Below are 22,757 nucleotides of genomic sequence, written 5' to 3' on the forward strand. Positions count from 1 at the left end.
TCTGTATAGAGCTTCAATATATTCATATGAAAAGATGCAAATGAAACACGTTATGGTATCCTATCTTACACAAGTATATGGAATCAACTCTAGTTTTATATTAAAGAAAGTTTTGCATTTTGACTTGTACATAATGCAAAAGTATTGCTAAACTCATTATATAAAGCAGGATTAGTTCTACCAACTTTTATATATCAATTGAAAAACCCCTTATACTAAATAACAACAAAGAAAATACTTTTAAATTACAATCCTACAAATATCCTGGTTATTATACAATAATTAATTAAAATAAAAAATATCTGTCACCTACAATCTTAAACTATCATATTAGGTTTCATCAATAAAGCACTGTTATCTTTATGGCATGAGTATTAGTCTAAAATTTTAAGACAAACAACCAAAAATATAAACAAAACTGAACTATGTATATATGTAGCTCTGCATCTTTGCAGAGTCCTTTAATACTGTCCTTTGTACTGCAGGTATTGTGGATTGCAGCATTGTTCTGCTGAAAGATCCAGTCATTTCCACACAAGCGAGGGCTTTCAGTCAATAAGGATGCTCTCTCCAACATGCCAATGTAGCCAGCTGCTGTTTGATGCCCCTGTATAACCTGAACCTTTGTTGTTCCATGGAAGGAGAAAGCACCCCAGATCATGATGGAACCTCTTCCACTGTGTCGTGTAGCAAATGTTTCCTTTAGGATATCCTTATCATGCCAGTAACGTTGGAAGCCATCTGGACCATTGAAGTTAAATTTTTTCTCATCAGAGAACAAAACCTTCTTTCACTTTTCTACGTCCTATGTTTGGTGCTTCTTGGCAAAGTTTAACAGAGCTGTTTCGTGATGTGGAAGGAGGCATGGCCTTTGAAGACGTCTACGGTTCTTAAAGCCCCTCTCTCGTAGATGCTGTCTTATTATTCTTGAGCTGCATTCTGCATCTGTAAGGCCCTTAATCTGGTTTGACGATCAACTGGTGTCTTGCCGGACAACCTGTCGAAACCTCCTGCTCAACGCCGACAAAATTTTCTTGGGCCGACCACTTTAAATTCTCATTCTGTATCCCTCAGGATTTTTTAAATTTGCAACAGCAGTTTTACTACGCCCATTCTCACCAGCAATGGTATGTTGAGAGAGACCTTGCTTTTGCAGCTTGACAATTCTACCACATTCAAGCTCTGTCGACTTTTTAGCCTTTGCCATGTTTCATCCCAATGTAACATAGGAAATGTCAGTAAGAGATGTTGACAACACAAATGACTAAATTTCGTTACGTGTTTACCAATTAATGCTTCATTTCATTATAGTCTTAAACTTTTGACCAGCGTGTATTTAGGCTAATTTCATAGTGTTCACATTTTCCCTATTAAATGCTAAAAACGTTTTTTATTTTCATCTTTTGAAGCTCTACTAAAATAAGTGGTTGAGTCTAACAATGCAAAATGCATATTTTTTTTTATGTTCACTGGCCTTAAGATTTTGTCCAGCAGTGTGTGTGTGTGTGTATATATACACACACACACACCCACATAGACTACAATAGCCTCTTGAACACTTGGATCTTTTTCATAAGATCTGCAGCTCTGTAAGAAATGTTTAATATACTTCTGGACAACAGAAGAAGTTGGAGACAATTTTTGGGTGACTTCTTCCATTACTAATATTGAAGTTTGTTTTTTGAATGAAGAAATATGTTAACAGGGTGAAGACATGGATCTCAAAGAGTACTTTTGTGTGGGCATGGCCACCAACAGTAAAGGACTATTCAACACCAGAATCTCTTTCATTATATTCCAAACGTGAGTGAGAAATTAAATTGCACAGTCAAAATGTTTAACATAGAAAGTACTGGAGGTCTATAGAACTCTGAAATTCATCCTTAAACACATCAAACATCCATTGAAGAAACTGACAGATACAGTTTCATTAGAGTAAAGAACATAAAAACAGTACAAGACTCATGAAAATACAAAACATTGACATTACTGCAAATGCTTTTAAAGCTTGGTACAATATTAACATAGACCATGACAAATTCTGGTTGATTCAAAGAACATAAACTTGATGCAAGAATCATGAGAACACATAACACTGCCAAACATATTTATAACTGGACACCATATAAACATAGACCACACAAAAGTGTGGTAGACACAGAAAATGAGAGAATTATTCCACATTCATGTTAATATACAGAGCATTCACAGAGAAACAAGCTTAAAAATTAACAGCCTTTCATGTCCAATCTTGAACTTCAGTAATCAGATCAATCAACATACCAATATACTGCTAACAAAGACACAGTGTAGAAGAAAACTGTGTAGTTACATTATCTTTCAGTCAACTAACTTCTGAGTAACATACAGATCTCCCCCATGCAAACCAACAGAGAGCCTTCCTTGAAATCTCTCCATTCTGTTAACAAAATTATTCTTTCAATAAATATATTTGAATACTGGTAACAGAAGTCATCCTAAGCAATGTCTTCTATTACTTCCCTCAACAACTCATTGATCTAGTATCTACCACACACTTTTCACAGAACTGCAGGCCTTAAGAAATATATTTTGTTCAAAAGATGTTAAACGTATGTAGTCACTTCATTCTGAAAAAGAATTAATATTTTCACAGTGCTTTGTTTATGTAACTTAACAATGTCAGGTCACAATTATGAGCATTATAATATTAACTGGGTTCTGAATCTGACTCATATAATGCTGTCAAACTCACAAGATGTTCAGTTGCATCTGTCTTCTTATCAAGGCATTTCTCTTGTTAACCAGGATGAACCACTGCTGCATTAATTGTTCTTCCATTTCTTTGTTTGTGCCTGCAACATAAAGTCACTTGAGCTTTGATAACAATAACTGAAAATGTCATTTTATAATTTTACATAAAATGATAAATTATTTAACTTTTAACACATACCTTTCCAAAATGATATTTTGCATGATTATAAAGAAAAAAAAAAGTATTATCTTATTCTAGGCTACACAATAATTAAATTAATTATGCTAGTTTCAGTCTTGAAAATTTGAATAACTAGAGAGGTGTTCAGTAGAAGCCATGCAGTACTGATCATATTTGGCTCTCATAAAAAGTATAAAAATCTGTTCATATGTCTGTTATCAATGGATATGGGCTATTTTTGGCAAGACAACAAGAAATAATATTCTACATAAGTCCAACAAGTTTCATTAAAATCCAATCGTTTTTGACAGATTTACTGAACAAAAATAGTGTACATTTTTTTACACTAAAAATTGTTTTTTATGTTAACAGATAAGGATTTTTAAAATTTTTTGTGACCTGAATCCTCCCAAAACTAATCACTACTAAGGTGGGTCATAGTTTAAATGCATATCAACTTTTGTCCAAATCCATTCTTTTTCTTTTTTTTTTACAAATCCTGTTGGCAAACACACACACACACACAGTGGTGAAAACATACAAGAACAAAATATTACATAACTATCTCTTAATAAATCCAAAATCCCAGTAACACATCATAAAGAATTATTACTTACCATATTCCATGACTTTTCTTAATTTTTTCTCCAGTTCAGCAGCCTCCTTATCAATTTGTTCTTGTTCTCTCTCTAAAGCTTCTAATTCATTTGTAACATAAGAGCTTTTCTCTGAAACCTTTTCAAAACAAGATATTTTTATTAAACTTTAAAGATATATTTTAGCCAATGTCAAACTTGTGATATTAGAAGTTTCTTTATTCTCTACTTGACTAACTGGTGTTAATACAATGGTTTCTTGTCTTTGTTAGCATCTGAAGGATTTCCAATACATCCACAATATTATTGTAAATAGTTGCACACTTACGACAAATGTATAACACTGAACAGAAACTAAATTTCTTCATAAGTTGAAAGTCAAATCCAAACACTTAATAAACATTGAGTAATAAAAATACAAAAGATGGAAAATTTAGTACCAAATACAATAATGATTGACAGGATTAATTTGCTTTAAAACTTAAAAATCCATACAACAAAACTAAGTATTGTTTTTAATAGATTAACAGTCTGCTTCACAAACAGTGCAGTAACTTAACTTGTTACTAAATAGAACTTGCTGCAATTTTTATCATTATTTATTTATACAGTCTCCTTTTTTTGTTTACTTGTATGTGGCTGTCAGTTCTTATCCATTTTAATATTTTTAGTTAGCTGAATGTCTGTAAAGATCTAGCTATGACTGTGTGGATATATTTTCTCTATATGTGCACAAATCTGCCTTGTTAGCTCTCTTCTAGATTTAGTTTCTTAATACTACTTGTATATACTGTCACAATATGGACTAATACCTGTATAAACAGGTTTTGATTAAGAAGTTAGTATGCCAGATCACACAAAAAAGTTGTAATGATTTAACTCTAACACTTTGGATCTCATTTGAATAAACAAATATTATGCTTACATACAGACCTCTGTACGTACCTCTGAATCCAGAGAAAGGTCAGAAGAAAAAAAGGGTTCTGAAAAAATAAAATATAAATGTTGTATGTTTAATATATATATAAAAGTTTAATTTAAATGTTTTTAATCACAAGCTCATGGAAGGCAAAAAATAAGTGTTATAAATATCAACACCAGTTTTCACTTGTCACATATAAAATCAATATATTTTATGATGTGCTTATCATACATTTACATTCTAATCTTACACTGGGTATATGCAAGTTCATATGAATTTCAATTGTTTCACAGAAATTATTCACTTTGTAAGTGAGATGTCTAAATATTAATATATGTTTGTATGAATTTATATCCTGTTTTATCAAGAGTATTCAATTCAAATTGTGTTACCTTTATCAGGTGAGAATCGTTTTGCCAAAGAAATTGCAACAGAAGTTTCTTTATTCTCTACTTTACTAACTGGTGTTAATACAATGGTTTCTTGTCTTTTGTTAGCATTTGAAGGATTTCCATTTACCTGTAAATATTTTATCCAAATTATTTCTGTAAAATATTCATACTGACAATTTTATCTGTTAGTAAATGCTGTTTTTATCACTATGTGAGAATGGTCTTCACATAAAGAATTACAATATCAAACTGAAAATTGAAAAAAATCTCAACTTATCTCAAAGTAGGACATGAAAAGTACTTCTAGCCTTATTTTATCACAAATTTTCATATTCAATAGATTACTTGTTAGCTCTACCTTTTCATGACTTTCACTGCTTGAAGGATAACTGAAAATACTTTGTCATCTTATACTTTGGTGATTTTCACCATGTGGTAAGTCAATAAAACTGTTAATCTTACCTCATTATCACTTTCATTGTTTGAAAGGTTAACACTCGTGGTTTTTTCTTGAGCTTTTTTCATAGGTACATCAACTTTTGGGGTACTTGTTAGGGATACCTCTTCTTCTAATTAGAAATAAAGAATTACATTAACTTGCTGTAACATATACTGATACAAAAGCATGCAAGTCAAAACATAAAAATAGTATTTGTTTCTTTCAGTATGACTCATTTCAAATATTCTCTGAAATAATATATATAAATGCAATAAAAAATAAATAAACCACAAATGATTTGTCGTAGTTAACAATTAATCTTTTAATAAGGATATATACTTAGTGACTGTAAATTCTATTAAGTTGAAAAATGACTAATTTTTAATTCTAGCTTCTGTTAAATTTGATGATGAATAACATGGAGTCACTAGCTGTAGATTTACTGAAAGTAGGTATTTTTATATTTGATGATAACTAATATACACTTACTGGTTGTAAGTACTGTGTACAGTTCTATCAACTATGAAAAAATAAGTGATTGATGGTAAAACTGATAATAAACTTTCTACTCTTTTGGTTATAAACTTAAACTAACAGAAATGCTGTTTACACATTCTCAATGAACAAATTAATAACTCAAAAACAACAAAATGCTCACCATGTTGTTTTTTGATCTGATAGAACTTGAAGTGATGAATTCCTAACAAACAATTTGGGGAAATAGGTTAAGGTTAGCATGCTAAATGAAGGGTGTAAAACAAACAAAATTTGTGAAAAAATAAGAACCAAAATTTCTAACTCTAGAAGCACAAACATAACCATGCACCGATATTAAACATAGCCAAAAATTATGAGCCCATTTGAACATAAAACACTATTTCAAACTTAGTGAATTTAAAAACAAATTATAAAATGAAGAGTTCAAGTGTCTATGCATATTTGAACTGTCAAATGGATACATCGTAAATTAAATTTAGTATCATATACGAATGAATTCCAAGTCCATATAAATAAAACAAGTTATAACATATGCCCATGTAAATCTGAATTATACACTGGGTTAACCACCCGTATATATAAATTTTTTATTTAAATTAGTGTATCTACTTTTCTTTCCCTGATCATTTTAAGATGTTACAAATGTTAACCAATTCAACTATATAAGTTAATTTTTAAAAATGTACTGTTCACAGGTATTTTGGTTTTTTAGATAATAAAAAAACCCAAAAACTCCTGTAATAAAATATACAAAAGTAAGGTATGCTTGTTATTTTGGATGTTGGACAAAATGGAAGGAAGAAATCATTCAAACACTTTCTAAAATAATAGGTGAAAGACAGATGTCAGGATAAAAACCAGTAAAATATTTCTTTCCTTTTTACAATTGAGGATAACACTTAAGAATATATAGGTAATATCTGCAGTACAATAAAAACACCACTATAAGGTTGGTAACAAAAAAAAACACCACACACTTGATTCGGGTTTTCCTGGTGTCACTAGAACAGTAGTAGGAAGATTTGAATTGTTGATGTTGTTGTTAGTAACAATATGGATATTTTTAGTACTTTTGATTTCATTGTTGTTGTTCCCAGACATCTGAGGTGCCACAGGGAAACTATCCAAACTAGGTTTGTTGATTCCTTGTCTAGCTTCAGCTATAAGTTTCCTGGCACGTTCTCTCAGCTGTTTCTGTCTTTCATCTTCTTGCTGTGGGAATATCAACACTGTTTAATTATAAAATCAAATTAAGTAAGTAACAGTATTATGGTGTTAACCACTGAAAGCTGACAAAAAAATTAAAATCATGAGGTTTAATACTTTTGATAAAAATTAAAATTGGCTGGAAGCATAGTAAAAGCATGTTTCAGATCTATGTTTTGCTGCTGCTCTCTGGTGCTTCAGAAATAAGATAAATGACCTATACCACTATAATTCAGATTTAATCCCTGTGGTTGTCACAGCACTATGGTCCACAGTGAGGTTGTTTACTTAACAACAAAGAAATTATCTTTTGTCTGCCAGAAAACTTTCTTGAGAAACTAAAATGTTTAAAAAGTTAATATTTTTTATTTTGAAGAATTTTTGAAAATATTTAGTTTCACAGTTATAAAAGAAACTTAAATAGATTACCAATAACACAATTAACAAGAAACCAAAAACAAACTGAATATGATAATAATGGTCCACTCACTGTTTGTCATTATGGATTATAATCATGACAATCATATTGCTTAATTGCAGGTATAATCTAAAATAAAACTTAAAACTGAGGGGTTTGGCAAGTTCTAGTAATCTCTGTAAATAACCTTAAATATTACAACCATGACTAAAGTAAACAGCACACTAGAGTAACTATTTTTTTATTTTTTCAGAGCTTAACAAAAACTCCACTTGCCAACTTGAAGTCATAATAGAAAATGCCTATGGTCATAGCACCAAAATGTGTTGGAGATATTCAATCTATCAGACAGAATCCAAACACCGATGTTAAACTAACTAGCAGTCATGGAAAATCAATTAATGGTATGGGGTTGAGTGTTTACACCCACAATGTCTTAACTCCTGTTTTGCTGTTGGCAGACAGTTGTGAGAAGGTAGTCACCCTTAAAATTTTGGCACAATCTTAAAGTAGAAATGAAACTTTCCTAAAATGTTTACAATGTAAAAATTCCCAACATTTGCCCTCTTATTTACAAAAATATGTTAAACAGAACTAAAAGCTTTACATTAATAGTTCTTACATTTCCAAACTCCTCCCTTTAAGTTTTGTTCAAGTATAACACGAGAGAGCTGAGACAAACTCAGCTACTTGAAATTAGCCTTTCTGTTGCAGTATACTAAACAAACTTCTATTAATAAAGTTAGCTACTTATAAATCAAGGATAATCTTGAGTAACTAACAACCTCTAATCTCTATGACATATTTTATATAATTATGAATTTATTTTACAAAATATTTAATTAACCAATTTACAGTTTCTAAATCTGTTTATACTGTACCCATTAATATTCTATATCTCTTATTAGAAAAAACAAAAATACTGTTACCAAATTAATGAGACAATTACTTTTGGACCATTAAAAAATCAACTCTGTTACATATTATATAGTAAAATATATTTAAAGGATTTAATCAGAATATTTAATAACTTATTTGATAAAGGAATAAATTTTCTAAACTTCACTGTAAAAATACACTTCCTTTTTGTATTTATGATAACTATATTACATTCAGCAAACAAGTACATAACCAAACAGTGGGTATTCCAAGAGGGGCAAATTGCTCTCCTAACATGGCCAACCTGTATCTCTTCTTCTACGAAAACTAATTTTGAAAACAGTATTAAATCCTAATTTAGACAAATACATTTCCTGTAATACAAACACTTTAATTTTTGTTGACAACTTAATTTTTTCCAATGTTAATATATCTGAAAGAACTTACAATAGAAAGAAGCAGCAGTAATGATTTTCATGCAAATTATTTAAATTTAGTCATTAATCTTATTGTAGAAAGAAAAGTATGGTTAACTATTTTTGATAAAGAAGGGAATTTAATTTTCCCATCCTTGGTCTACCCAATTATTCTGTTTATATTATTAAAAGGTATAATGAGACTTCCATTAAAAAGGTTTTTAACAGTATGTAACAATAGTAATTATCTTACAGATAACAAAAGGTAACAGATGACTGGCAATTAAAAACATTCAAAGTTTTTAACAGTATGTAACAATAGTACTTCTGTTACGGATAACAAAAGGTAATAGTTATAAAGACCAGCAATTAAAAACATTCCTCAAACTTCTTCACAGTAATACAAAAATATTTTAAAAATTAAAACTCTTGATTATGGAAAATATGTTATGGAGAAATTAGAGGTTGTCAGTTACTCAAGGCTATCCTTGGTTTATAATTAGCTAACTTTATGAACTAATTTGTTCAGTATACCAGGACAAAGAATACCTTCAAGTAAGTAGTTTGTCCCAGCTTTCCTGTGTTATACTTAACAAATCTTGAAGATAAAGGGAGGAGAGAAGTTGGAAATTTTTACATTGTAGAAATTTTTGGGTGGTTTTATTTCTACTTCAAGTTTATATTATAATTTTAAAAGTAACTACCTTCCAGCAACTGTCTGCAGACAACAAAAGGCAGTAGAAGTTGAGACATTGTGGGTGTAAGCACTCAGCTTCATACAATTAACTGATTTTTTATGACTGCTGACTAATTCCATCATCAGCATTTTGATTCTGTCTGATAGATGGAATATCCCAAACACACTTGTATGCTGAGACCATAAGCATTATCTGTTATGATTTCAAGTTGACAAAAAGGACCAACAAAGGCAACTGATTACTTAATTCTAGTGTAATGCTTGTTTTATAGTGTTGATTCAATTATCTATTGACAATTAATGTAATAAGCAGTATTAGAACTACTTATACATATGTACATAATACATATACTGAAATTTAGTTACTTCATTGATGAATTACTACTAAGACCAAATTAAGGTTTAACAATAACTTTGCATAAAACCAATGTTAGCAATGATTGATGGAGAAAATTTCTATAACAGGAATAATCAGTATGGTTATAACTATATACAAGTCTCAATTATGACCGAGTCAGTAAAACTTTCCTCTTCACACCTTCCACCATTTGGATGATTCTTTTAACTTAACAAAGAGGACAAAAATGATAATTATTTTAACAATGGGAAAATCATTCTTTTTTACTTTAAGTACCGACATTGTCTCATTTTATACAAAGAAACTCACTGAAAATCACACACTAAATTAGTAATTATCAAATGCTTCTTACTTGTAGTATACAACAAGCTTTTCATTAAGACTGTTATGTGAGTATTTAAGACAAAATGAATGACACAACACCATGCTGATAATTTTAAAAGCGACCTGAATATAACAGTAGATTATTCTGTAATGCAACAATGACATATATAACCATAATATCCCTGACAAACAAAATATTTTTAAGATTTAAAACATATTTATACTGTGTGTACTGAATGTCAATATTTATTAAACACAACAATATGTTAATGTAGATAAACTAAAAGTAACAAAGTACAGTCACATTCATTACAAAGATACAGAAATGCACATTTACGTTTGCATGACTGAATCATTTAAAACCTTAGAAAACAGAGGTGTAAGGGTTAACTATATCATTAATCCTAAGGAAGAGCATCCTTGCCTCATCAACCTGGTTGGATGACTTTTTTAGAGCCGCTTTTGCGGCTGCCTCTCGTCTTGCTTGCTCAAGCAACTGACGAGCACGTTCTTTCAATTCTTCCTGCCTTGACAGCTGACGCTATACAAATACAAGATGCACAATTTTAAAATCTCCATACAAGTATAGCAGAGATTAACAGTTTTTTATTTATGGTAGAAATAGAACAAAAAATAACGATGTTATAAAGAGAGTGAAGATAGTATTAAAAAAAAGTAACAGTTCAATAATTACAGTGCAATATAACAAATTATTTTTACAATTACTTTGCAAAAAATAAAGGACAAATGAAGTTAAAAACTGTGAAATAATAAGAGAAAACTACAGTTTGAAAGTCACTGCAGAAATAAATCAAATGAAACAATACTCAGTAAACTATTAATATGAAGAAACCTATTAGGTTTTATTATTGCTACAGTGTCCCATCACCTACTTAATTGTATGTGTGTGTTTAGTGGACTGTTTATGTACAAAAACCACAACATGTGTAAACAAAAATTCACATCATTAATTAGTTCATTATCTCATAAATACAGGAAGATACTTTTACTAATACAGAAACTATAATACATTCTAAAAACCAAAACTAAACCAATAACGCTTTGAACGTTTTAGATATGTATTTTGTTTTTATACTGCTGTTTATTACCTTTCTTAGATGGCTTTCAATCTAAAGAAATTCCATCATACTGTAAACATATTTTCAATAAAAGAATGTTACATTTTTAGGATTATACACAAGTTTTAAAGTAAATTTATACAACTATACAAGTAACAATAAAATTAACACATACATGTGTAATTGGTTGACTATTTGGAAGTGAATGAGTTCTATTCAGCTTAGTAGGGGACAAATCTAACAGACCAAGAACCTCATCCACACATTCTTCTCCTTCCATGAAAGATGATGATCTTGTTATGGGTGGTTCAGAGGCACTTTTCTCAATATGAGGAAAATGGGACGGCTCCAAAATGGAATCTTTTAGTTTCTGAAGTCTTCTGACAGGTTCTCCAGATGTTGACACACAACTGAAAGACTGATTCTCAGTAGGGCTTGATGAAATGACATTAGCCGAACTAGAACATTCTACAGTGACAGATAATGTAGGTGGTTGATTTTGAGCTGCTAGTTCTTCTTCTTCCTCTCCATCAGAGTCAAAGGGATTCATTAACTGTTTACGAGTCATCAACTTTGGCTTCTCCTGAGGAGTTATTTTTTGATCCTGAACACTGGATTGAGATTTGTCTTTAGCTAAGCTGTCTTTTGACACTGTAAAATTCTTAGGAAATTTTATGAGATCGTTGCTCTTAAGTTTAACAAAGTTAATTTTTTCTTCTTCTGCTTTTGGGTCAGACTGTGAAGGAGAGTGACCAGGTATTTGTTGATAAGGTTCCAATACTAATTTCTGAAAACTCTGACTAGCATTAACTTGTGTATCTCCCACTGGATGATGAGTTCTGTTGGACTGTTTGGAAATTGAAACACTGAGATCTGTTGTGGCACTCTGTAGACTAGATAGTTCACTCCCAGAAGAGTCCGTCACTGAGGAAGTGAGCAACGGAAGTGGTGGTAAACTGTCCTCGTCACTATCAGGCTCTCGAATAGTGTAAGTGGAGTCAGTGGCTGTCTGACCAATCTGCTGAACTTTCACTTCTTGACCAGTGAAGTGAGCACGGAGTTGGTACAGGTAGGTCATTACTGCAAGTTTGTCTGGGACGGCCAATATCACCATATCAGAAGGTTCAATAAGTCTAGGAATACCCAAACTAAAGGCTGCATCAAAGGCCTTGAAAGATACAGAAAAGAATATCTCAATTTACTAGTACATATCCTCTTATAAAAATGACTTACTCAAAGGAAAATCAAAATATAAAGTTTAATATTGTGTTTAATATTACAGTAAAACAAAAAAAGCTAAGTTATTTAATTGTTATAACAAACATATTTATAATATACTGTAATAAAGTATTGAAAATTGCTAATTTGCTGACTTTGTAAGTGTAATATAGTAGATAATGAGAAACCTCTACCATTTAAATCAGTGTTGAATAAATGATCTTCAAAAATAGATTTCTAGAATCACACCTTTTAAAATGATTCACAAACATATACACATTTAGTAAAAAAAATATAACGTAAATTCCACTAGTATAATGTTTCGTACGTAAAAAAAATTAGTGTTAGTTTTACAGTATCTTTATAATTGAAACTATTCATAAATAGTTTCGTAACTTGATAAAATAGGGCAGTGGATCCTAAACTGTGTTCATTGACAACACCCTGAAGATCTATATGATGATCTGCACCATACCCCTTCTGCCACATGCATTATTTTGTTTATGTTCTTAATTATTATTATTTTGGTGAAATTATCTATCAACATGACATAAAACATAGTTCAGAAACTACAATTAAAAGTTTAGTTCATAATAAAAATATTTATTTTTACACCTAAATCTATGGGTGCAAGACTTCTATTTTTAATGAAATTACTTAGATCTTTAGAACCTATAACCTAACGTAACAGCTGCCTGCTCAAAACACATCTTATGCATTCTACACTTGGTGCTTTTTCAAGTCAAAAAACCAACCTGTTTACAATAAGAAGGGATCCTCAACTGTGACTGTAATTAAATCTGAAAATGGTTAAAAGATAAATTTACAAGCTAAAAATTTGCTTTAAAAATTTCAGAGCTATTCTATGAGCCTCTGATAAAAATGAAAATGTACCCACATTATTCCCCTTAACAGATTCATTGTTAACGTTTCAAAACATAGGACATGCACACTTATCTCGCATGTACGTGTGTTGGAGGGGGAGGATAAACATTTCACAGCTTCAGCAATTAATGACAAACCTTTTTACAGTTTCCCTTAATGTCATGCGGTGAAAGTGCGGAGAAATCAATCAAATCTGGACGAAAATGGTGTATTACTGCACAGAAGGCCATGCCGTTTCTCCAAGAAGTAGTCATGTTGGTTACCTTAACTCCTCTAAATCCTTTTGTAACATCTTTACACCACGTTAATAAGTCTTCACTAGGCCTCATCGCGCTACCTGAGTCAGGACCTCGTTCTTGACTTTGGGTATGTCTTTATCTACGTTTGTATCCTTTCTATATATATATAAAAATTGACATCACACTCTACATTTGCTGGGTATAAATCAAGATATTTTAAAATGTAATTAAGATTTGAAACTTTCAATTTGCTTGAGAAATTGTACATTTATAACTAAGTCTCTAGATGGCGCTTTCCACATAATAACGTTTCTAAGAAATGAAAAACGGATTTTTCTAGCGTTTGAATCTTAAGCGGAATCAATGCAAACTGACTAACCTGTGGCAACGCTTGTAAAAACGATTTTTGTCTATTAATCGTTTACTAAGAAATCTAATGGCGACGCGGAAGCACAATTTCGAAATGTTTTAAAGCTCATTTATTTAACCACACACACAATGAAAGATACATTCCTCAGTCGGTTTTTAATAGGCTAGTAACTATATAAATGTAACCAATGTTAAAAACAAATATTTACATAATATACGTCTTTTATCACAATAATTATGTCAAAAATTTACCATACAAGCATTACATAGTCATTATATTAAATCACATAGCTGAGATCACTTTCTGATGTAGGTCTTCTATATTAAAAACTTCTTCAGAAATGAAAACAAATCTACTTTATTAAAAAAACCAAACCAAAATATGAAATGTACGAAAACAAAAGCACAATCAGGGTGAAACGTATCAAACCGTTAGCTCAGCAGGATTTTCTATATCAAAATGATAGCACAACCAGAATAAAATGTACCGACACTACAACAAAACTACAAGTGTATCCGAAAACACCACAAAGAGAGTAAGATGTATTGAACGTCACCATGTCTACAAACAACAGAGGCCCCGCAAGGCCAGACGGTCGGGGCGCTCGGATCGTAATCTGAGGGTCGCGGGTTCGAATCACCGTCACACCAAACCTGCTCGCCCTTTCAGCCTTGGGGACGTTATAATGTGACGGTCAATCCCACTATTCGTTGTAAAAGAGTAGCCTAAGAGTTGGCGGTGAATGGTGATGTCTAACTACCTTCCCTCTAGCCTTAAACTGCTAAATTACGGATGGCTTGCGCAGATAGCCCTCGTATAACTTTGTGTGAAATTCAAAAACAAACAAACAGGTCAAGTTTAACAGTTTGTCTCCTCTGTAATAAACCACAGAAATAACCATGAAATCTGAGAAGTTAATATGTGCTACAATTTAGTTACTAATAATCAGGACGTTTTTAAGATATCCAATATTGTCTAATGATTACAATCAAAGAGTCAAGATGTACAAGTTGAACTCAGCAAAGTTATTCATTATAATTCTTGAACATACCGAAACAAAGTATTGTAACTGGTACCACACAAAATTACATCACCAAGTATACTTTTCATTGTGTTCTGTACAAGAAATGAAGGCCAGCATAAAAAGCGAGTGCTTAAGATGTGCCCATTAACAAACTCATTTACTGCATGCACTAAGCAATTACTGTATTGACACCACACTCTCTAATAGCAAGTACTGTTTGTTTGTTTTTGGAATTTCGCACAAAGCTACTCGAGGGCTATCTGTGCTAGCCGTCCCTAATTTAGCAGTGTAAGACTAGAGGGAAGGCAGCTAGTCATCACCACCCACCGCCAACTCTTGGGCTACTCTTTTACCAACGAATAGTGGGACTGACCGAAACATTATCACGCCCCCACGGCTGGGGGGCGAGCATGTTTGGCGCGACGCGGGCGCGAACCCGCGACCCCGGATTACGAGCCGCACGCCTTACGCGCTAGGCCATGCCAGGCCTAGCAAGTACGAATCTGGATTTCTGAACATGTCACTAAAACTGACTTCCTACTGTAAACCTTGCTAGAGGTGTGAACTGTTAGAAACTAAACCTTCAACTGTTTAAAATGTATATTAAGTTGTATCTTGTCGTATTTAACAAACAAGTCATTAAAAATTTTATTTATATATCAAATGATGGGTAAAATAATTGAAACGATTTCTTTTTCATACTTCATTATAACGTTAGATGAAATAAGAAAAATAATCGAAATTTATTTATAATTGTAAATTGAAAACAATAACACGTTGTTATAATACATACCAGAACAGTGATATTTATGTCACAAAAACAATTGCTAATACTAAACTGTTTCATTAGGGCACTTGGAACAATGACTGAATTAATACAATAGCACCCTCCTGTATGAGAGAGATGCAAGGTAGAAGTCATAAAATAGGCATGACACAAATAAGTAAACTAAAACCAGGTTTATCTCAATTTGTCCTCCATAAAAGCTATTTCAATGCTGCAAGAGTTTTGTATTCTGAAAATCTACGTAAGGCGTATCATTCAGAAGATACTCTGAACTGCCACATACACTTGTTACACTTACAGAATACGGATCCCACTTTAACTGGAAGTAGGCGTTATTAACACACTCACCACAATATAAATATTGAAAGTTTTTCAACCAACTAAGATATAGCTTCTGTTAACCTTTCTTTTCTATAAAAGTGTAGGATTGCGCCAATAAAATAGTTTTATAAGTAATTTATGGGACAACTTAAGCCTTACCAGCAAAATAAACTAATAATGACAAAAAAAAATCAATACAGTGAAGGGTGCTCTTAATGGAAAAAAAAATCAATACAGTGAAGGGTGCTCTTAATGGAAAAAAACACTGTCCACAATAATCTCACACTTATATAGACTGATGAGTGTTACGTTAATGCTAAATAAGCAGAAACCGTAATATATTTAAACGTTAAAAGCATGTTGCACAAAATTAAAGAAACGGAACAAAGTCGAGAAGAAAATTGGAGAGCTAACGATCACGTTTCAACTAATTGAAGACGGCAAGGGTGTAAGGGAAGGCACGAGATTATCAGTTGGAGACGGTAGAAAGCATTAAAACACCGCTACCGGCAGACTGCCAATATATACAATAGACTTCATCCAGTCGTTTATCGTTCAGCGCTCCTTGTAGCATTATTACATACATAGGAAACTAATTTTCTTGTCGGTGGGACCTCTCAGGCAGCGCGTTCTGTTCCTTGAGGGAAGTTGGGTCAGCTAATGACTGATCCGCTTGTAACCCTACAAATTATAATTGGTTGATGATGATCTACACCTGAACTTCTCATGACGCTTCGCGAATAATAGCATGTTCTTTGTTTCCTGAGGATACGATGAAGGAATATAACAGAATTCAAAATGTACCAGTCAGAAGAATTCATGAAACAAGAATGTGACTAGAGTTTTGTTTAACACTCCTACGAAAACTGGGGCCTAATAGGCCCCAGAGCAACTTAAAAGGTTATTAATATTAGGCTAATAATTTTGTATTTAAATGAAATTGCCATTTAAATCCATTAATGAATGGATTAACGAGATTCCCACTGTCCCTATCTACTATCTAGCGAAACCACAGCCAGGGGAACGGGCTTGGAGAAATCAGGACTAGAAACGTCTTTTCGTAGGAGTGTTAAAACTCCAAATTTGTACAAGTTTGTTACTCACAGTTGTTATTACAAAAACGACTAAATATAATAAAATAAAACTAGTACACGTGCTACAATAACACACCTTATAAAAATAATGAAGGCAACAAAATATACGCTTTCCACTATAACACAAAATACAAGCAACACAGTGTTACAATATAAATTAATGTACATTTTAGACAAGTACACATCCAATACATATACCTTCCACATTAACACGGACTGTTAAAAATAATTTACGTTATGATAACAGTATAACCCATGAACACATTCTACAAAATCAGACTTAGTAAAAACTAAAACGTGAGAGTTAAATTCGAACTCCAAGAATTATTTTTAATGAAAAATAGACGAGCTAGGAAGATTAAGTGCCTAATAGCCTAACACATTCCAAGCAGAAATATTCAGCAATGCTAAAAGCACGTCTTATCATCTTAGTATCTTAGTGTTCAATACGCCGATCCTCGGGAGGGAATTGTTTCTGATACCTGTTCAAGAACCTAGAGGAAGACTAATGCCACGAGCATTTTCATATCTTAAAATGAACACCTGAAAATCCTTCGTAAGTGAAATACACTGAAAAAACTGTTTTAGCAGATAAATGATGGAGCAATGCACGGTTCGAATACATATGATGGACAGAAGCAGATAGTGCAGAATTTGCAACAGTGTAGAAGCAGTTAAAGATTTTAGATTAGTTAACAGGGAAGAAAAAAACAGGTGAAGTCAATTATACTTTGATTTTTGAAATTAGTGCTAACAAGTTCCGATTATGCTATTTACACGTTATAATAGGCTGTGCTTATTAATAATATATTGAATAGGTCGTAGTAAAAAAATGCTTGGCTGGTATGGTGTTTTACGGCACAAAGCAGCAAGGCTATCTGTGCCAAACATCCGGTAAAAAGTTAAAATTAAAAGTAAATTTGGTAAAATTCATAAAAGGAAATTAAGGTAAAACAAAATAAAGTTAAAAAAACAACATGAATAGCATTAAAACCAATGTTTACATCTAGTCTACAGCGGTAAGAGAAAAACAAAAGTAATACAAGTTGTAACAGACTTTCTGTAGCATAATTGTAATTATAGCAACAGGAAAACTGACAGGTAAGTTCAGAATCCACCGTGAGCCACCTGAAGTTGGTCTTTCAAGTCCTGGTTGAGTTATTTTACATTACGGCCATTTCCTAATTTCAAATCAAACTAGATGGACTTTAATTCTTAAAAGGAAATCACATTAAAAAAGGTCTAATGTATATATTAAAAAAACTTAAATAGCATTAAAAAGATTAATGGCCTTTAAAAAATTAAAAACATTTTCAAGGTGGACCGTGTCACCATCACCAATAACATTGTCTAACGTTGTGGACAAACCTTGGGACAGAACACGTTTAAAATGGTGCCGTCGTTGAGAGTCATAATGACAGCAAGACAGTAAAATGTGGCCTACTGTGACCTGAGTGTTACACAGACAACATACTGGTGCATCAGTCCCAGATAAAAGAAAACGATGAGTTAAAAAACTGTGACTACTGCGTTGTCTAGTTAGAACAGCTTCCTCTCTCCGATCCTTACGGTAGTAAGGCAGCCAAAGACCGATATAGGGTTTTAATTGGAAAAACATTTTATCCACGTTGCTCACTCCAAGTCGACTGCCAACTGGCACAGAGCAGAGCCTTGAATACAGACCATAGTCCATGTATGGAACAGGCACAGTAGTGATAGTGCCAAAGCAGATAGATTTAGCTGCAGCGTCGGCGAGCTCGTTTCTGCGAATGCCAACGTGGCCCAGTATCTAGAAAAACTGGATAGAAGTAGATGTTAAGGAGAAATGGGCCAGTCAGTTCTGAATCTCGGCGAGAACACGGTGTAAACTAATGCGAAGCGATCCTAGGGCCAGTAGAGAACACTAAGCGAGTCAGTATAAATAGTGCAATGAGTACTGCTTAGTTTCTATATGATCCAGGGCAAAAGAAATGGTGTACAGCTCAGCAGTGAACACAGAAGTTGTAAAGGGGATTTTGCATGCAACCACTGAACCACAACAAACCATGGCAGAGCTCACAGAGTCACCTGATTTTGAACCATCCATATAAATAGGAATGGAAATATTGCTCAAAAGATGTTCAGTAAATAAAAGACGGCACTTCCAGTTGGGAGTGTCTGCTTTTCTCAGATGACTTAAAGATAGGTCACACTTGGGGACTGTTATAGCCATGGTGGTATGGGCTAACAAGTGGATACAGCAAGGTTTTCCAAGGACAAACCTAATTCATCCAAATGCGCCTGGATACAAAGGCTAAAAGGAGCTATGGCAGATTGTCTATTCTGAAAAAGTATGGCCCACCAAGGAAGGAAAACACAACCCCAGGTGGGATGCTATGGTAAGGAACTAAGTTTCGAAGTATATAGTAAAGACGGTTGTAAACGGCAGAAGTGCAAAGAAGGTTCATGAGACCATGTATAAGTTCTGAACTGGGTAAGTGCAGAAAGCCCCAGGCAGAGCCAAAGTCCTTCATGATGAATGGAGTCTATCATCTTTGAGGCCGAGGTCTTAGCAGAGCCATAGACCAGTGATCCATGGTTGAGTTTCGATTTAATAAGAGTACAATATATCTTTAGCATAGAACATCGATCCACTCCCCAAGTGGTGGAAGAGAGGGCACGGAGGATGTTCAGTCCTCTTGTACATGTGATCCAAAACTGCTTGATGTGTGGTATAAAGGTGAGCCAGACTGATGAAGGGGCAGTTTGAGTTCCACCAGTGTAAAGGGATGATTAGTCATAGAGACAATAAGCTCAAAAGAAAGAAGTGATCGCTCTACCCAAGTCTTGATGGCTAAGAAGGTGGAGAAAGTAGCAAAAGTGCTCGATACCTGGCAAAAGCTTTCACCTAGAACATCGACGATGCTCCAGGTATCAGCTACTTCCTGGTCAGAGAGAGTAAGATCGAGAGGAGGAAAGAATTATATTGTCCACTGACCTTTCGAACCTTGTCCCATATGACTTTGGAACTGGTGATAGAAGATATGCTGGTTCTGAAATTAATCTAATGTTCCTTCTGGCTTTCACGTCTTACCCACCAAGCATGTGCATAGGCCTGCTGGAAAATGATGAAGTGTAAGAGTGTGGGATACCCAGGAAAAGTATCCCAGGCCCGTTTTTGAGCCTTCCGTGCCATGTGGCTGAAAGGATTCCACAAGAGACGAGGATATCGTGGAAAACAAGACTATGTTTTAGGAATACATTGAGCAGCTGCTTGTACAATACAGTCAGTTACTGCTGCCACACAGTCGTCTATCGATGGCTTACAGACGATGGCAGGATCAACTTCACGAGAGCAGTGAAAGAGGACCAAGTTTGCGTGATCTAGCTTCCACTAGGGGAACGCGGGTCGGGTGGGTGGCATCGACCACGACCAGTCTCTCTCAAAATTATAGGAAAATGATCACTGCCTCGTGGATTATAGTCAACCCTTGATGAAAAGTGTGAGAAGAGTGAAGGGAAAGAAACTGAGAGATCAATAGCAGTAAAGGTAAAGGACTGACAGGTGCATGAAAATAAGTAATTTCTTTGAATTTCGCGCAAAGCTACTCGAGGGCTATCTGCGCTAGCCGTCCCTAATTTAGCAGTGTAAGACTAGAGGGAAGGCAACTAGTCATAGGCACCCACCGCCACCTTTTGGGCTGCTCTTTTACCAACAAATAGTGTGATTGACCGTACATTATAACGTCCCCACGGCTGGGAGGGCGAGCATGTTTGGTGCGACTGGGATTCGAATTCGCGACCCTCGGATTACGAGTCGAACGCCTTAACACACTTGGCCATGCCGGGCCTGAAAATAAGTAGAAGAATCAGTACTGAAAAGAGAAAGGTTGTGATCAGAGAGCATATGCTCTATGGAGCGACCCCTTCTATCAATATCAGCACTTCCCCAGAGGAGATGATGTCCATTAAAATCCCCTAGGATTAAAAAGGGAGACAGCAACTGTTCAATGAAAGCATCAAGGTTTAACTCATCATAGGTCTCTCCAGGCGACAGGTAGAAAGAACAAACAGTGATGGTACGACCCAAGGAAATACGGATGGCTATAGACTCCAAGGGTTTGCCGCGTGGCAATGACAGGGTGGGCACATGCTGATCGACCAACAGTTCCACCCCTCCATCATCCAGCCTGTAATTTCTGTACAAAGAAAACTGCCAAAAGGTGATTGTGTTGGCAGGTTTCAGAAATGTTTTCTGTAAGGAAATACATACAGGATGGTAGAAAACAATTAGTGTTTTGATGTCATCCAGATTAAAACGTAAACCGCGGCAGCCCATTTGTATCAAGGCGGCCATATTTGTGTGTATGCAAATTGGGTGGAGAACCCTTCTGTTTATGACTGCGTCCTTTTACTTTACTGTCTTTATTCAAAGGAAGTCTATCGACCTCCATGGATCCTGCCCTGGGTTGATTAGGCAGGTCTTTGCTATTGGAAGAGGATTCCAGCGACTAAGAACGTGAACGAATAATCGTTTTGCATCTTGGGGTGAGAGAAGATGTACCCAAGGAAATGCCCGTATGCGGAACTAAAGAAAATGGATCTTGGGATTTGCTGGAATGTATGTTAGGGACAGAGATGGGTGTTGAAATTGATTCATCAACTTCTTTAACCATGGAGATCAACAGACTTTTCATTTGGTTTGAGAACGATTTTTTTGGAGGCATAGAGATCCGTCTGCACTCCCACTGTAGTAGTGAAATGAAGAGCTGCAGCATACGTCTGAGACGAAGTGGTGGACAACAACTTTCAAGCTTCAGGGTAAGTAATGTTTTGAATCGTTTTCAAATGCTGCACCTCTTTTTCTTCCAACCAATTAGGGCAAGAACGAAAGTAGTACGGGTGAGAGCAATTGCAATTGACCCAATAAGGGTCTGTTTCACACTTATAGGCATCGTGGTCCTTGCCACCGTAACGATCACACGTTAAGAAATCACGACATGACGTCTTTGAATGACCGAACTGCTGACACTAAAAACATCTGAGAAGGTTTGGAATGCATGGACGTACCCTGCAATTAAGATAACCTGCCTTGATGGTGGCAGGTGGATGTGGTGATGTAAATGTCAGAGTTAGGACATTAGTTGGCATCATACTTCCATCTTTGTGAGTGGAGATACGTCTCACTGCAGAAACTCTTTGGGTGGAAAAACCAGCGAGAATACCCGACTCCTGGATGTTCTTCAAATCCCTCTCAACAATAACTCCTCGTGATGAATTCAAAGTAGCATGAGGTGTAACCTCAAGGCCGCCCGTCTACAGGAATTCAAGGACAAAGTGGTGTGTTGGGGTTGGACCTCTTAACCACCAGGATCCTCTCATCCCCTTCACGAGTCACCACGCAGGGCAAACATGTGAGTGAATGTTTAGATCCCAGAGGAGGTAAAATGAAAGAAGAGAGCCTTCCCTGGAAGGTCCCCTTACCACGTACAGGAACCCACACCGAGGGGTAGTAAAACATACCAAATTGTGTTCTCGCTCCCATACAAAATGAAAATACAAGTGGAAACAATGTATTAATGAACACATTTTTTTTACTTGTAGAGGATGAAGCTTCAAGTAGAATCCAGACGATGGAAGATGAAAACATATTGTAAGAGAATAGGAGTTAGGGTTAAAAGCTTAATCACGCTTCTATTTAA

At 34.4% G+C, this 22,757-nt stretch overlaps 1 protein-coding gene across 14 annotated transcripts in view; it reads right to left on the bottom strand.

Annotated features, from left to right (window-relative positions):
* LOC143222881 (EH domain-binding protein 1-like) overlaps positions 1-22,757 on the bottom strand; it is a 139,611-nt gene that overhangs the window by 29,337 nt on the left and 87,517 nt on the right. For 5 of the 14 annotated variants that reach the window (XM_076450006.1, XM_076450007.1, XM_076450009.1 and 2 more), the window contains 10 exons: positions 13,379-13,636; positions 11,314-12,306; positions 10,484-10,600; positions 6,739-6,973; positions 5,922-5,963; positions 5,287-5,393; positions 4,825-4,951; positions 4,456-4,493; positions 3,532-3,649; positions 2,735-2,834 (listed from right to left, as the gene is read on the bottom strand). In XM_076450006.1, the coding sequence (XP_076306121.1) occupies positions 2,735-2,834; positions 3,532-3,649; positions 4,456-4,493; positions 4,825-4,951; positions 5,287-5,393; positions 5,922-5,963; positions 6,739-6,973; positions 10,484-10,600; positions 11,314-12,306; positions 13,379-13,570 (2,069 nt within the window). In that variant the 5' untranslated portion in view covers positions 13,571-13,636. Of the gene's footprint in view, positions 1-2,734; positions 2,835-3,531; positions 3,650-4,443; positions 4,494-4,824; positions 4,952-5,286; positions 5,394-5,921; positions 5,964-6,738; positions 6,974-10,483; positions 10,601-11,313; positions 12,307-13,378; positions 13,637-18,444; positions 18,610-22,757 lie in introns of those variants that run through there. The other 9 variants (XR_013012566.1, XM_076450003.1, XM_076450013.1 and 6 more) reach the window with 7 other exon arrangements.

This window comes from Tachypleus tridentatus, chromosome 8 (genome assembly GCF_004210375.1).
Source record: "Tachypleus tridentatus isolate NWPU-2018 chromosome 8, ASM421037v1, whole genome shotgun sequence".
NCBI classification, from domain to species: domain Eukaryota; kingdom Metazoa; phylum Arthropoda; class Merostomata; order Xiphosura; family Limulidae; genus Tachypleus; species Tachypleus tridentatus.